The 15,295-nt window shown below is 34.9% G+C and overlaps 1 protein-coding gene and 1 non-coding gene across 2 annotated transcripts; both read left to right on the top strand.

The window, feature by feature from the left end:
- The first annotated feature begins 2,049 nt into the window (after nt 1-2,049).
- Nucleotides 2,050-3,961, top strand: LOC133795982 (uncharacterized). Its single transcript, XM_062233464.1, has 4 exons — nt 2,050-2,840; nt 2,975-3,041; nt 3,128-3,340; nt 3,434-3,961. The coding sequence occupies exons 1-4, from the start codon at nt 2,050-2,052 to the stop codon at nt 3,959-3,961; spliced, it is 1,599 nt and encodes a 532-aa protein (XP_062089448.1).
- Nucleotides 3,962-9,886: 5,925 nt separating this feature from the next.
- Nucleotides 9,887-9,993, top strand: LOC133799021 (small nucleolar RNA R71). The gene has a single exon (XR_009876230.1). It is a non-coding gene; the product is annotated as a small nucleolar RNA R71 (small nucleolar RNA).
- Nucleotides 9,994-15,295: the final 5,302 nt, after the last annotated feature.

Here is a 15,295-nt window from a genome sequence, read left to right as displayed (position 1 = left end):
ACAATATGTTTGATTGTAAAAGTAAAGAACAAGAACATAAACTATTGTAAATTTCAAGAAAAAAGAAAGATAAAGAAACACAAGAAAGAAATTCAAGATTAAACAATTAGGGGTTTTAGTCTCATCAACTATCCCTCCTATCAATTACTAATGCAGGTTTTGTTTTCTCCTTCTTATCATGCTAGCAATTTGTCAAAAGCAGTTTATAATCAAGTTAGGAACTACAAACCTCGACCTAGATGAGATTTTTCTATATTTCTATGATAAATTCATCAACTAGGAAGCATTAACATTAACAATTTTAGTATGCCACATAAACAATCACGATACTCTCGTTCTATAAGCTTATGTCTAACCTATCAAAGCATAATTAAATCTCACTTTTTAGATTTTGATTAAAAAACATGTAGATTATGATACTAGATGCAAATATCAAAAAATAAGCATAGATAGGCAAGAGACTCAAAAATTAAAGAAAATCAACTTTCCATTAGATCATAATAGGAGTTCAAGTGACTCAATTAAAATCTCTTATAACAAATTTAGTTCATAATCATCATTCTAAACACAGACAACAAGGGAAAATAACTTAAAATTCTAAGGTAACAGAAAAAGAACTCTTGAAAATAAATGGCGGTGCTCCACGGTGTATTCCTTGCTCCCCAAAATCATCCTCCCAAGGCTCCCATCGTTCAGCCAGGCCACAGCCCATCTATTCCTCTGTCATGGCCTGTGCATTTTTATGGGCTTGAGAATTCCTCAGCGCCATGGTCCCTCCTTCTAGCACTGCGACCCGTGCAGATTATTGAAAAACAAGCATTTCGTAAAGGATTTGGCCGCAGTGCCACCAAGTCGTGTCGCGACCCTTAATAACTTCTTCAATTTAAGCACTTTTTGTCCTGAAAATTCAACGAAGCCATAAAATATCTTAAGGATTCATATTTTCACGGAAGCAACATCAAGAAGCCGATTTTTCATCATTTTTCTGTCAATTTTCTTCATTTGCTCTTTTCCTTGATTTATTGACTAATACCTGAAAAACAACAAAGACAAGCGATATACTGCACTAAATAATATAAAAACTTAACTAAAACTATCTAAAACACAACCTAAACACAACACAAAATAAGACTCAACAAACTCCCACAAACTTAACCTTTACTCGCTCTCGAGTAAAGACTCACACTAAACTCACAAAACTAGAAAACTCAAAAACACAGATGACACAAAGTTATGAATCAAGTTAACAACAATGAATTAGCCTCAATTTCAGAAAATCTCACCCAAAAATTCAAAATCTCAATTTGTAGAAACAATCCAGAATTTCAGTTAAACCACACCGACAACCTGATTCAATCAAAAAATTCCTATTCAACCATAACCACAAAAATTACTTAACAAATAAATCATATGTATGGATGCCAAAACTTACCATCAGACCATCAAACCTTTGATTCATATGCTTTCATTGTTCATCACTCTCCACTAATGTAGACAAAATATGCTCACGAATCACTAGGACTTTAGGCTCATAACAATAGGCTTAGTCAATGGATAGATATATGTCATTTAGGCTCCAAATTACCATAAGCATGTGAACTTACAAACCAACAATTTATCCAAACCATTTCCAAAGAAAACACCATATAAACCCAAGTAAAAGTTGAGAAACGCTAAAAAAAAAAAAGCAATCAGGCGTGCGATTTTGCTTTCTCTCTCTCCATGGCGAGACGCAAGAAGGCAATTCAGAAGCCTGGCTTACAATCTCCGACGGTAGTGAACCCTACAGCTAGTGAGGAGGACTTGGGTGGTTCTGATAAGGTTGGATCGGTTGCATTGGAGGAGGTATTCACAAACTCAGTGACTGAGTTTCCTGACTTGGGGGAAGAACTCCATCTCAAGCTTCGTGATAATCCCAGTCTACCTTCTGGTTTAGGTGAGAAGGAAGGCCCTAGTAGGTATTTTCAAGACAAAGCAAAAGATGCTTGGTCCTAATTTAGAGAATCTTTAGCGCACAAGGGAGGTTCTCGATTGGTTTATGAAGAACCGATGCTTCGTGAGGGAAAGTTAATTGCTCAGGTGGATTTGGAGGAAATTGAAGTTGAAGCTTATTTTTGGAGTTTAGCTTTGGTGTGTGTTGTTTTGGGTGCTAACCCCCCATTTTCAGTGTTTGAAGGTTTCATTAAGAGGTTATGGGGCAAGCTGGGCATTGAGAGGATAGCTAGAATGAATGCGGGTTATACAATTGTCAAATTTTGGGATGAAGCCACGAGAGATCTGGTATTGGAGACTGGGGTTGTTCATTTCGACAGGAAACCTATCATTCTACGCCCATGGTCGACTGATTTGGATACTCTAAAACTAGTCAAATCTGTGCCGGTTTGGATTCGGTTGCCTGACCTTGGTTTGCAATATTGGGGAGTTAAATGTTTGAGTGCTCTAGTCAGTACAATTGGTAAGCCTATATTGATTGATAAAGTCACTAAAGACAGATCTATGGTGAAATTTGCTAGGGTATTAGTAGATATGGAAATCTCTGAAAACTTTCCCAAAACAATTAGTTTTCTCAATGAGCGGGGCCAACTGATGGACCAGATAATAGAGTATGAATGGCAGCCCACTCAATGCTCCTGTTGCAAAGCTTTAGGCCATTATGTTGCCTTTTGCAAGAGGAAACAAGAAGGTGTTTGGCGAAAAAAAGAAGTGATACAAGGGCCTGTAAACTCGGATGAAACTCCAATTGCTGCAGTAGAAACTCTTGATAAGTCTGGAACAAAAGAGACTTCAAATTCTGATACTGTTATTTCGGTTAAGAAAAATGGTCCTGATATTGAGGAGGTGTAGGGACATATGTCTAAATAGGGCTATAACTCTCAAAGGGACAAGGATACAGAATGGACAACTCCTAAACGGTTTGGAGGCAAGAAACCAACTGCTGCTAATGATAAATCTACTTTACTGAATTCTTTCAAAGTGTTACAAGATCAAGCAGTGGAGGTAACAAAACTGGGATTGACTTCTACCAACATACTCAATGGAGGGTAAGTCTATACTTAGTTGGAATGTTAGGGGCTTGAACAATAAGAATAAACAAAGGTCCCTTTTATCTTTCTGTCATTGCAATAAGGTAGGCATAGGAGCTTTTCTTGAAACTAAGCTTCGAGGTAATAAAGTTGAGGAGTTTATGATGAGTGTTTTTCGTGGTTGGGAGTACTATACCAGCTCGGTCTGTGAGGGTAGATTGTTGCTGGTTTGGCATCCTGGGTTTGTTTCTATAAATATTCTTCAAATCAATCTTCAATTTATTCACAGCCAAGTGACTTTTAAGGATAGCAGTCAGGTGGTTTGTACAACCTTTGTATATGGTAAAAATTCGATAGAGGAAAGGCAAGTTCTTTAGCAGGATTTAGCTTCTTTGGTGTTCCTTGTTAAGCCGTGGCTTATGGCTGGTGACTTTAATGCAGTGTTTGATTATGATGATCGAATTGGAGGGCGTACTATTACTGAGTTTGAAATGACTGATGCTCAACAGTGGAGAGCTCTTGGTTTGGCGGATGAGATGCGATCCATTGGTTCTCGCTACACTTGGACTAATAATCAGGAGGCTGGGGCCAGAATATTTTCTAAAGTGGACAGGGTGTTTAAGAATGAAGCTTGGATGGACATGTTTCCTAATTCTGAAGCTTTAACTAATTGGGATTCAATTTCTGATCACTGGTATTGTCTTATTAAATCTGCTGCTACTGAGTTGTTGGGAGTGAAACCTTTCAGATTTTATAACATGTGGACCGAGCATAAGGATTTCCGAAGTGTAGTGTTGAGCAGCTGGTACAAACCTTTACATGCTCCAGGATTGTTCTGTATTAAGAGGAAACTAGATAGACTTAAGCATGTGTTACGTAAGTTCAATAAAGAGGCGATTGGAGATGTGACGATTAATTTCTCAGCTGCTAAAGATTAGTTTCAGCAGGCTCAGCTTTCACTTCAGCAAAATCCTCATTCAGAGTCCCTCCAAGATGTTGGTCAGACTGCTGGTGTTAGATTGTATATTCAGTCCAGGATGTATGAAAGTTTCATAAGGCAGAGAAGCAAAATTACTTGGCTTCGCTTTGGCGACGATAATTTAGCCTATTTCCATGCTTGTTTGAAGCAGCGAAGAATTGCTAATAGGGTCACTTCATTTATAGATGATATTGGTCAGGTTCATGAAAATTTTGAGGATCTTATTAGTCACTTTATTCATCATTTTAGAAATATTATGGGAAGTTCTAGCTCGGCATCCTCAGCCATTCAGCAGAATTGTTTTGTTCATGGTGCTGTCTTAAATTTGGATCAACAGCTGGGTCTGTTAAAGCCTTTCACAAAGAAAGATGTGAAAGTTTCTTTGTTTCATATCAACTCTGTTAAAATTCCAAGTCCGGATGGTTTTAATTCAGGCTTCTATAAGTTTTTATGGAAGGATATTGGAGATGAAATTTCGAATGCTATTTTGGGGTTCTTTGAAAAAGGTGAGCTGCCTAATGAGATAAATAATACAACTCTTTCTCTCATTCCCAAAGTGGAGAATCCTTCTAAGGCAGTGGATTTTAGACCGATTTCTTGTTGCAATACACTTTATAAGTGTATATCGAAAATGATTTGTATGAGATTGGCTAGGGTGTTACCAGTTTTAATTAACCAAAATCAGGGGGGCTTTTGTCCAGAATCGGTCTTTGGCTCATAACATCTTCATTTTTCAGGATCTTATTAAAGGTTATAAGCGGAGGAATATTTCTCCTCAGTGTGTTCTGAAAATTGATTTGGGTAAAACTTATGATACTATTGACTGGCTGTTCTTAGAGAACCTTTTGAAAGCGTTCTGAATCAAAAAAAAAAAGTTGAGAAACACTTATTTCACTTGATCATTCATTCATTTATTTATTTATTTAATCAAACTAAACTCCCCCAAACTTGCTTTTGTGAAAGCATAACAAGAGTGTAGCTTGGATTTTCAAATTTGTTTTATTTTGCTTTTTTTTTTTTTTTTTTTTTCAATTCTCAACCTTTTTACTCTTCATTACAATACACCAAATTACAAAACTAATCACATCTCATTACAATTCATTCCCCATTATTTTTCCATGTGCTCATAGTAATTTGGTAAAGGAAAGAAAACTAACAAAATATTTGGCTCACAATTGGTGTTAAACAACAAAGAGGATAATTTAGGCTCAACTAGGGTAACAATGGAAAATTACTTTTGGGTTGGCTTGAAAGGCTCAAATGTTCCAAGAAATTGCCTAAATCACTTTCCTAAGAACATCTCATCTAGGATTTTGTCTCAAATGATAAATAAGCAAGTTCTAGATTCATCAATTCATCAAACCACTAGTCAATTTTTAACAATGCATACATTCAAATTCAAATTGCAAAGAATTTTTCAATCATGGCTAAACATTCATTTTTTTTATGGAACGAAACAAGTTACCAATGAAGTCTAACCAATCACACGAATTGAATTGATCAAATTTTTTTAAAATTTGCACGACATTTTCTTCCATATCATCAGCTAGCATTGACAACTTAATTCACACAAACATGACACTGTAACAATCCTAGACACAACAACATAGTAAATAAAAAACTAACCAAATATAATACACAACTAAAACACAAAAACAAATTATTCAATCTATACAAAAGAAAAGTAAATCTCCTCCCCCAAACTTAATTGACACATTGTCCCCAATGTGTCATAAAAAGATAAGAAAAGAAAACTTACCGAACAGGACATTCGCCACATCAGTATGGTGGTGGTGGAGGCAGTGGGTTGTAAGGCATGTACGACAGGGGATACATAAAGGTATTCTGGTCGGCCTCACTCATCAAGCACTGTTGTTCAAAGCATTGAGTGCATCCACATGTTGTGCTTCATACTCACTGCGCTGCTCCATATATTGACATGTTGGTTTTGAGCATGATGTGACTAGATCATATACTGATTTTGTTGAATGATATAATCCAGTCGATTATGTGTGCGCTAAGTATGGTAATCAATGGGCCAACCAATAGCCAAATAGAGTGCACTACCACTCGGCCCTGCATCATCAACTCCACCTGTACCAACAGGATTAGTCTCCTCATCTTTTCCACCCCGCGGACGTTTGGGGCTTGTTGTGGGGGCTCAAGAGAGGTCGGAGGAAAACCATGAACCATAGACACAGTTATCGGTTTCATGGGCTTCCATGTGATGTCTCCTTCAATCACTGGCACCTCATAAGTCTTACACAACTGAGTTATAAACATGCATGCGCCAAGCCACCAGGGGTGTTGAACTTAATGATGTTTCTGATGCTATACCTGAGTACACGTCCCACATCCATTGTTTTCCCTGTCATGATAGTGTAAACTAACATACATCTCTCCCGATCAATATAGGATAAATGAGTGTTGGGAAACAAATGAGCACTCACAAAATAAGCCCAAGCACGAGCAATGAGATTCAATTGCCATCGGAACAAATGCTTTGGCTCACCACCATGATAATTAAATCGAGCCCCCAGCATGCTCAATGTCTCTACCACCTCTACATAATCGACCTCGCTAAAATGAGTCAATTGTTAGTGTTCATCTTCAGTTGCCAGAATAGTAGGTAGGTGGAGCAAAGTGTTGAAAGAATCAATGTCAGATGGCACCTCCTTTCCTCGAACAAAAACTTTTAACTCATCATCTTGACTTGGGAAATTTGCATAAAACTCATACAGTTGAGAGTAGTTAGCACTATCCACTTGTATGGGCTTACAAAACATACCCCAATTTCTTCTAGTAATTTCAGCTCTTATTGACTCATATGGAGGATCATTCGGGTAAGGTTCCACTTGATACTCCATTCCTCTTTCCAAAACAACCGATTTCCCATTGATTCTTTTAAACAAGTCCGCAGCCTCCTTATTTTTGAATTTGTTGATATTAAAGCTAGTGGGTGGTGGTGGTGGCTGTGTTTAAGGGCTCGGGATGATGAGGCTTTCTTGGAATGAGCCGCTTTTGTAGGATTTCTTTTAGGACCCATCGTACAAGTTTACAACCGATTTCAATCACCAAATTTCCTAGAAAAAATTGGGTAGAACCTCCCATTGTTTTTCTTACTTCCCCAAAATCAAAATATCACCAAAATAATCCAAAAATGCACCAACAATTTACTTTTAGTCGCAATCCCACAAAATTGATCCACAATAATTCCCACTCACAATATATCTACAAACTACCAACTTAGCACTGAAAATTCAAAGAAAATTGATAAATTGTACTTACTTGAGTGAGAAACCCCATTTTTTTTTTTACTCTTCTCCTTCCTTTCCCAACAACAATTTCAAACTTCCGTGGTGTTGAATGAGAATTTTCAAATATAGGGTTTTATGGGGGAGAAAATTGTTGTTTTAGGTTAAATGAAGGAAAATGGAGATGAGAAATGGTTTAGGGATGGTGATATAATGAAAATGGATGGATTATTGAGGGTGACAATGGAGGATTCAGAGGTACATGGAAGAGGAAAAAAATATGTAAAGTGAAGAAGTGGAGAAATTCCTCTTTAAACCTGTAGCGCGACCCAGGGTCGTGGCCCGCCTATTCCAACGCCGCGGCCTGCCTATTAGAGCACCGTGGCCCACCTTTTTTTTTGAGAATTTTGGCTTCAAGGGTCGCGGCCCTCCCTTGTCTTTGTCGCGGCTCGCCTCCCTTTTTTGCAATTTTCTGGGTTTGAGAGTTGTGGCCCTGTCGAGCTGTGCCGTGGCCTCATTGGCAGAACTACTTGTTTCTGTAAGGGGCCTTTCCACAGTACCACAAGGCCATGCCGCGACACCATAAGGTCTTGTTGCGACCCTTAATAAAAAAAAATTATATTTGCATTTTTTTTCATTGTTTTTGAGTTTTGACGCTTTCCATGGTTCTATATTTACAAAAATAATCCAAAAATTCATTATTTACAAGTGCAAAAATTAAACTTAAATTTTTTTCCACTAGACCAAAAAGTAAAGAAAGGAAATAAGAAATATGGGATGCCTCCCAAAGGCGATGTCGTTAACGTCATTTAGCTGGACGCTAAATTCATCTTCAAATTAACTTGGATCAAGACCACCCCTGGAATCTTTAAGAGCCAATGTGTCATATGAAACAGCTCGTCATATGATGTTGCAACTTTTTGGAGCTTTCCACCGCTCATGTAGCATTTGAGCTTTCCTACTAAAGAACCTTTTCACACGCTTATACACTATTTGAATACCATCTTTGGCAATGACCTTTCTCTTGATCACTTCCACTTTACTACCGCCTTGTGTTATCACATCCACTATACAACATGTTGGAATTTCAGTTGCAGCAAAAACATTAAATGTTACCTCTTCATTTTGCACCCGCAGCTTCAATTCCCTTTTTTGCACATCAATTAGCGCCCTTCCAGTAGCTAAAAATGGTCTCCCAAGAATGATCAAAATATTTTCATCTTCCTCCATATCAAGAATAATAAAGTACGCATGAAAGATGAATTTGTCCACTTTTACCAATACATCCTCAATAATACCTCTTGGGTGCTTCACTGAACGATCCGCAATTTGTAGGGACACAGTAGTAGAGCGACCGTCTCCCAATTTCAATTTTCTATATAGATAGATAGAGGCACCAGATTCACATTTTCCCCTAAATCACATAATGCCTTCTCAAAAATCGCATTCCCTATAGTATAAGAAATGGTAAAACTATCTAGTTCTTTAAGCTTGGGCAGTAGTTTCTTTTGCAATATTGCACTGCACTCCTCAGTAAGTGCCACCATCTCATAATCCTCCAATTTCCTTTTCTTCGACAAGATTTCTTCATGAACTTCACATAACTCAAAATTTGTTCTAAAGCTTATACAAAGGGAATGTTGATGTGAAGTTTTCGGGAAACATCTAAAAACTTGGAAAACTGCTTGTCAAGCGTCTTCTTTTGCAGCCTATGAGGATATGGGATCTTGATGTGATGCTCAATACTTCTTTCTGGCTGCTTATTCTCAAGGTTCTCAGTAACCTCTTCTTCCACCTTTCCTTTTATTTCAGAGTCCATTTTTGGTGAAAGACTATATTTCTCAATTGGCTCTTCCAACTCCTTACCGCTCCTCAAGGAGATTACATTGCACTGCTCTTTAGGATTCACCTCATTATTACTTGGAAAATTTTCTTGAGGTCTACTTTGTAACATATTTGCCAATTGACCCACTTTCATTTCAAGATTTATGATGTATGGCCGAGTTTCAGTCATAAACTGAGCTTGGGAGTTCGTCAATAGTGTAGCTTGTAATTCATTTGTCTTCTCTTGAGAAATTTGTGGTTGTGACATTTCTTGCGGTGGAACTTGAGAAACGGGCTGCTGAAATCGTTGTTGAGGGCCTTGATTATTTTTCCATGAAAAATTAGGGTGATTCCTCCCCCCCCCCAGGTTGTTAGTGTTGGAGAAAGTGTTGTTGGCTTGCCTATTAAAATTACTCATCATGTTGACTTGCTCCATAGGTATGGTGTTATTGAAATTTGTTGTCATACACTGCTCAAATTGGTGAGGACAACCACAAATTTCACAATATGCTGGCATCTGAATGCCATTAACCGACATAGTGTTCTGTTGCAACTGTTTTGTCAAGGAAGCAACCTGAGTAGTCAAGGCAGTGATGGCATCAAGTTCGTGAACTCCGGAAACCTTTCTAACTCTGGTTGACCTCTCATTGGACAATTGGTTGTTGTTGGTGGCCATGTCTTCTAACAATTCATATGCTTCATTGGCACTCTTACTCATGAATGCCCCTCCAGCTACGACATCAATTATGGTGCGAGTAGTACTGCACAATCCATTGTAAAAGTTGTAGACCAACATTCACTTTTCAATGTCATGATGATGACACTTTCTCAATAGTTCCTTGAACCTTTCCCAAGAGTCATATAGAGATTCTCCCTCAAGCTGGTAAAAATTATTGATCTCCCCCCTTAATTTAGTAGCCTTTGATGGAGGAAAGTACTTGGCAAGATTTCTGAGCCAAATCCTCCCAAGTACTTATAGAATTGGATTGAAGGGAGTTCAACCAACTTTTAGCTCTTTCCCACAGCAAATATGGGAATAGCCTCAACCTGTTTGCATCATCACTCTTCTCATTATACTTGAATGTTGCACATAGCTCCAGAAAATTAGCTAAATGCATGTGAGGGTCTTCTGAAGGCAAGCCACCAAATTTCACAGTGGATTGCACCATTTGTAAAATCTTAGACTTAATCTCAAAGTTATTAGCCTCCACATTCAGTGGTCTTATACATGTTTGCACTCGCGACAATTGGGAGTACATAATCCCATAAGCTTCTCATAGCGAGATTCTGAGGTTGTCCTAGCACAACTTCTGGCACCTCTCCATTCAACCCATCATTATTTTGAGGATTTTCCATAACCACAGTTGGACTAGTAGCTCTTTTGTTTCTACAATTCTGCCTGCACGCTTTTTCAATCTCAGGATTAATAGGAACAGGGCTATCTGCTCATCTTCTGCTACGCATATTACAGAACTATCTGAAAAAAATGGTCAAGAATGCACGCAAAACAAGTTAGAAATAGTTCAAAGAACAACAAAATTAGAAATAAAATTAATTACTTTGGTATTGATAATTTTCAGTCCCCGACAACTGCGCCAAAAACTTGTTGCAAAATTTAATAGCTATGCAAGTGCACATAATCGCAATTTGTAATAAATCTTGGTAAGACTAAGTATCGTCCCACAAGGATTGAATTATCAATTACCAATCAATTAATTTTTTTTGTCTCTATTTGGTTAACATATGTTTGTTTGTAAAAGTAAAGAAAAAGAACATAAACTATTGTAAATTTCAAGAATAAAGAAATATAAAGAAACACAATATATAAATTCAAGATTAAGCAATTAGGGATTTTAATCTCATCAACTATCCCTCCTATCAATTACTAATGCAGGTTTTCTTTTCTTCTTATCATGCTAGCAATTCATCAAAAGTAGTTTATAATCAAGTTACAAATTACAAACCTCGACCTAGATCAGAATTTTCTATATTTCTAAGATAAATTCATCAACTAGGAAGCATTAACATTCACAATTTTAATATGCCACATAAACAATCACTATACTCTCGTTCTATGATTAAGCTTATGTCTAACTTATTAAAGCATAATTAAATCTCACTTTTCAGATTTTGATTAAGAAACATGTAGATTATGATACTAAATGGCCAATCAAATATCAAACAATAAGCATAGATAGGCAAGAGACTCAAAAATTGAAGAAGAAAATCAACTTTGCATTAGATCATAATAGGAGTTCAAGTGACTCAATTAAAATCCCTAATAACAAATTTAGTTCATAATCATCATTCTAAATATAAACAACAATGGAAAATAACATAGAATTCTAAGGTAATAGAAAAATAACTCTTGAAAAAAAATGGCGATGCTCCACAGTGTATTATTTGCTCCCCAAAATCGTCCTCCCAAAAATCTTGATGCCTCTCTCCTTTCAAAATTAGGTTTTTAACCTAATTTTTCTTTCTGCAGCAATGCAGGCCGTATCCCAGCTATTCAAGCACCGTGGCCCGTGTCCCTAATCTTGGCTCCCATCGTTCAGGCAGGTAGCGACCCGTCTATTCCTCTGCCGCGACTTGTGCATATTTCCGAGCTTGAAAATTTCTTAGCGTTGCGGCCCCTCCTTTCAGCGTCATGACCCGTACTGAACATTGAAAAACAAGCATTCTGCAAAGGACCTGTCCGCGACGCCACCAAGTCGTGCCACGGCTCTTAATAACTTCTTCAACTTAAGCACTTTTTGTCTAGAAAGTTCAATGAAGCCATAAAAGATCTCGAGGATTCATCTTTTCACCGAAGCAACATCAAGAAGTCGATTTTTCATCATTTTTCTGTCAATTTTCTTCATTTGCTCTTTTCTTGATTTATTAACTAAAACCTAAAAAACAACAAAGACAAACGTAATACTACACTAAATAACATAAAAACTAGCTAAAATACAACCTATACACAAACACAAAAGGAGACTGAACAGAGGCCCTTCCTATGCCTCTTAGTGTTCAACCAATAATGGAGACCATGAGACTTATTGTCATAACTCCCTCTCCCACTCACTATTTTGGAAAAATGTGTTTTTTCACAAAATCAATATTCTTTAATTTAGTTGAAAAAAAAAATATTTTTACCAAATAATATTCTAATAATTACTAATCCAATTAAGCAAAAAATAAAATGAATAAATTGTGGCATTAATTCTAATTTTAATTTTGCTCTAGTTAAAATAATATCACTTTTATTTTAATAAAATATTTTTCATAAAATAATAAATTAAGCAAATTTAATTTTGATTTACCATCTTAACTAATTAAGACTAAATTTATTATTATATGAATTATATAAACATACAATAAAATATAGGTCGTTCCTAATAACATGTTTCTACACGAATGCAATGCATGCTAATTCCATACTGTGTGGGTATATGAATTACATGTTATAATGCATGATAAAATATTTAATACTTTAATCATATTCAAACATTTATAATAAGTAAATAAATGCGGGTTGGTAACTTTTGGGTATTTCTAGAAAAATTACAACACTTGAAAACTATACATGAAAATGTAACCTAGACTAGCTAAGGCCTGATGAAGAATGCCTTGATCTCGAGCCTTGAGATGTAGTTTTGTTGAGTCAATGCCACCCTTTTCCAAATCCATTTTGAATTATACAACTTTTAATTATTTTAAACAACTTTTTAAAATAATTAAACTTTGGGTTTTAATAACCAAATAGTTTCTAAGGCCCAATTTGAATTTGGGTTATTTAATTCAAAAATTAAATTAAACAATTTAATTTTAATAAATTAAAATTAAAAATAATTTTAATAAATTAAAATTAAAAATAATTTTAATTTTGGATATTTTAATTAAAATGATTTTTAATCATGGAAGAGAATAATTAAAACATTTTTAATTATGGAAAATAATCAAAACTATTTCAATTATAGAAATTTCCAAATTAAAACCATTTTAATTTAATTTCAAATTTATAATTAATTAAATAATTAAAACATTTTTGGTAGCAACACATTAGGGTTTGCATGACATAAACCCTAGGTGTGTCATCTAGATGGGCGACGGCAAGGGGTCCGGCGGCATGGGTGGTGATGGGTGGAGTCGTATGGTGTACGGACGTGGCGTACTGTCGTACGGACGCGGCCGTACTGTCATATGGACGGGGATGGGAGGGGCACCTCAGGGTGCGTGCCACGGTGGTCAGCGGTGGTGGTTTCATCGTCTCGATTTTTTTGCCAAACTCTGTTGAATCTAATTACAACAATTTTACAATTTACATTTCGAAAATTAAAATTACAAAATTCCTATGCCCCAAAAATTGGCTTACATTTTTCATCTAGAAATTTTAAGAACAATTCCTAAACCCAAAAGCCCATTATAGACAACCCTTAAGAATCTATCATCATCAATATAAGCATCCATCCATTCAAATATATATCACATATAATATAAAAATGCACATAATCCCACACAGAAATTAATAATATGTAGAGATTAATGACCTGCATTTGATACCAATTGTTAGAAAAATAATCAGATTGCGCAGCGAAATGGCATGGTGGGCCCAGTTGATAAACAAAAAAAAATTCCACCTCTCATAAATAGTTTATATGTTCAAGAATACATACAAGAACCATTAATATGTAATATCATTAATCATGAAACATATATATAGACATACTTATATATTATATACACATGTATACAAATATTCAAGGATAAAAATATCTACATCTTGAAGCGTATCAAGTGTCCTTGAGTCTTTTCATATAAATAACGATCTTCCTATCTAACACTTTGAGTACTTAGACCACGATCTTTTTCGGACTGTTATCTACACCTCAAGATGTGGGTGGGCACATAGAGAACAAGAGTTTGTAATTTAGAAATCACAAGTTTATCTCAACACATGAGTACATGAATTATGAATTGAGAAATGTTGGAATAATAAGAGAAGAAGATGAAGAATTTCTTGTCAGAAAATTTTCTGAAACTCTTCTAAATCACCATTGTTTTTATCTTATTATCACATATGGGGGCACTTTTAATGGTTACTACCCATGGATGATTACTTTAATATTAACCATTAGATTAATATCAATGTTTCATATTTATAGTTGTTAATTAATATTTCTAAAAACAAATTTTGATTTTTTTAATTTTTTGGAAAGGCTACCTGATTATATGGCGGTCACATATTTATTAAATTAAAGAATTAAAAAAAAATCTTATTTAAGTTTTATATATGAAAATTCAAAATTAATGTAGAAAAAAAATCTTTACCTGTTGGTGACTTGCTATATCAAGTCACTATGGTTCCACATCATCATAATTGTTAGTACCTATCTATGGGTAGTAACCATTGAGAAATCTTCCTAATATATATATATATGGATTATATATTACATTATTATTCATAATAATAAAAATAATAATAATACAATCATAATCATGACAGGAATTGATTTAGGTAATATCTAACTTACCAAATTTAAAAAAAAAATCTATTTTCAAATGATTAATTAATTAAATAAATAAAATAAAAACAATACTGATACTTTAGCAATATCATATACATGCATGACATAGTCTATGAACTGTGTCATGAGTGTAGCACTATTCTCTTTCAGGACAAAATATATTTTTCATATTTTCTTTTATTTAATTAAATAAATCATTCCAAAAAATATGGTATTATCTTTTTAAGAAAAAGATCAAAACAATAATTCAAAATTTAAATTTTAAATTTTAAATTAAAAATTCAAATTAATGATCATCATTATCAACATCTTTTAAAAATCAATAAATCAAAACTATTTTGACTTACCATTTTTATTTTCTCCCACTCAAATAAGACAATTAATTTCAAAAATTAATTAATTTATTATTATATATATTTAGAAAATTCTATATTTAAATAAATAAATATATTTTCAAAATTCAATAATTAATTCCAAATTAATTATTCAATCTCAATTATCATATAATTATATATTTGACCCGAAGAATAAAATTTTTCTCAAATTTCCAAATTACAATTTTACCCTTGTATCAACTCTTACCTTGATATGGTATTGATAGAGCCACCCTGTGAACCTGTGGACCTATAATATCAAGCTCCAATAAATATTAGATTATTAATTAAAGCTCTTTGATTAAATAATCATATTTATTAATCTCAT

This window comes from Humulus lupulus, chromosome 8 (genome assembly GCF_963169125.1).
Source record: "Humulus lupulus chromosome 8, drHumLupu1.1, whole genome shotgun sequence".
Lineage (NCBI taxonomy): Eukaryota > Viridiplantae > Streptophyta > Magnoliopsida > Rosales > Cannabaceae > Humulus > Humulus lupulus.
Note: the sequence above shows the minus strand (reverse complement) of the source record. Positions and strands in the feature narration are given on the sequence as shown.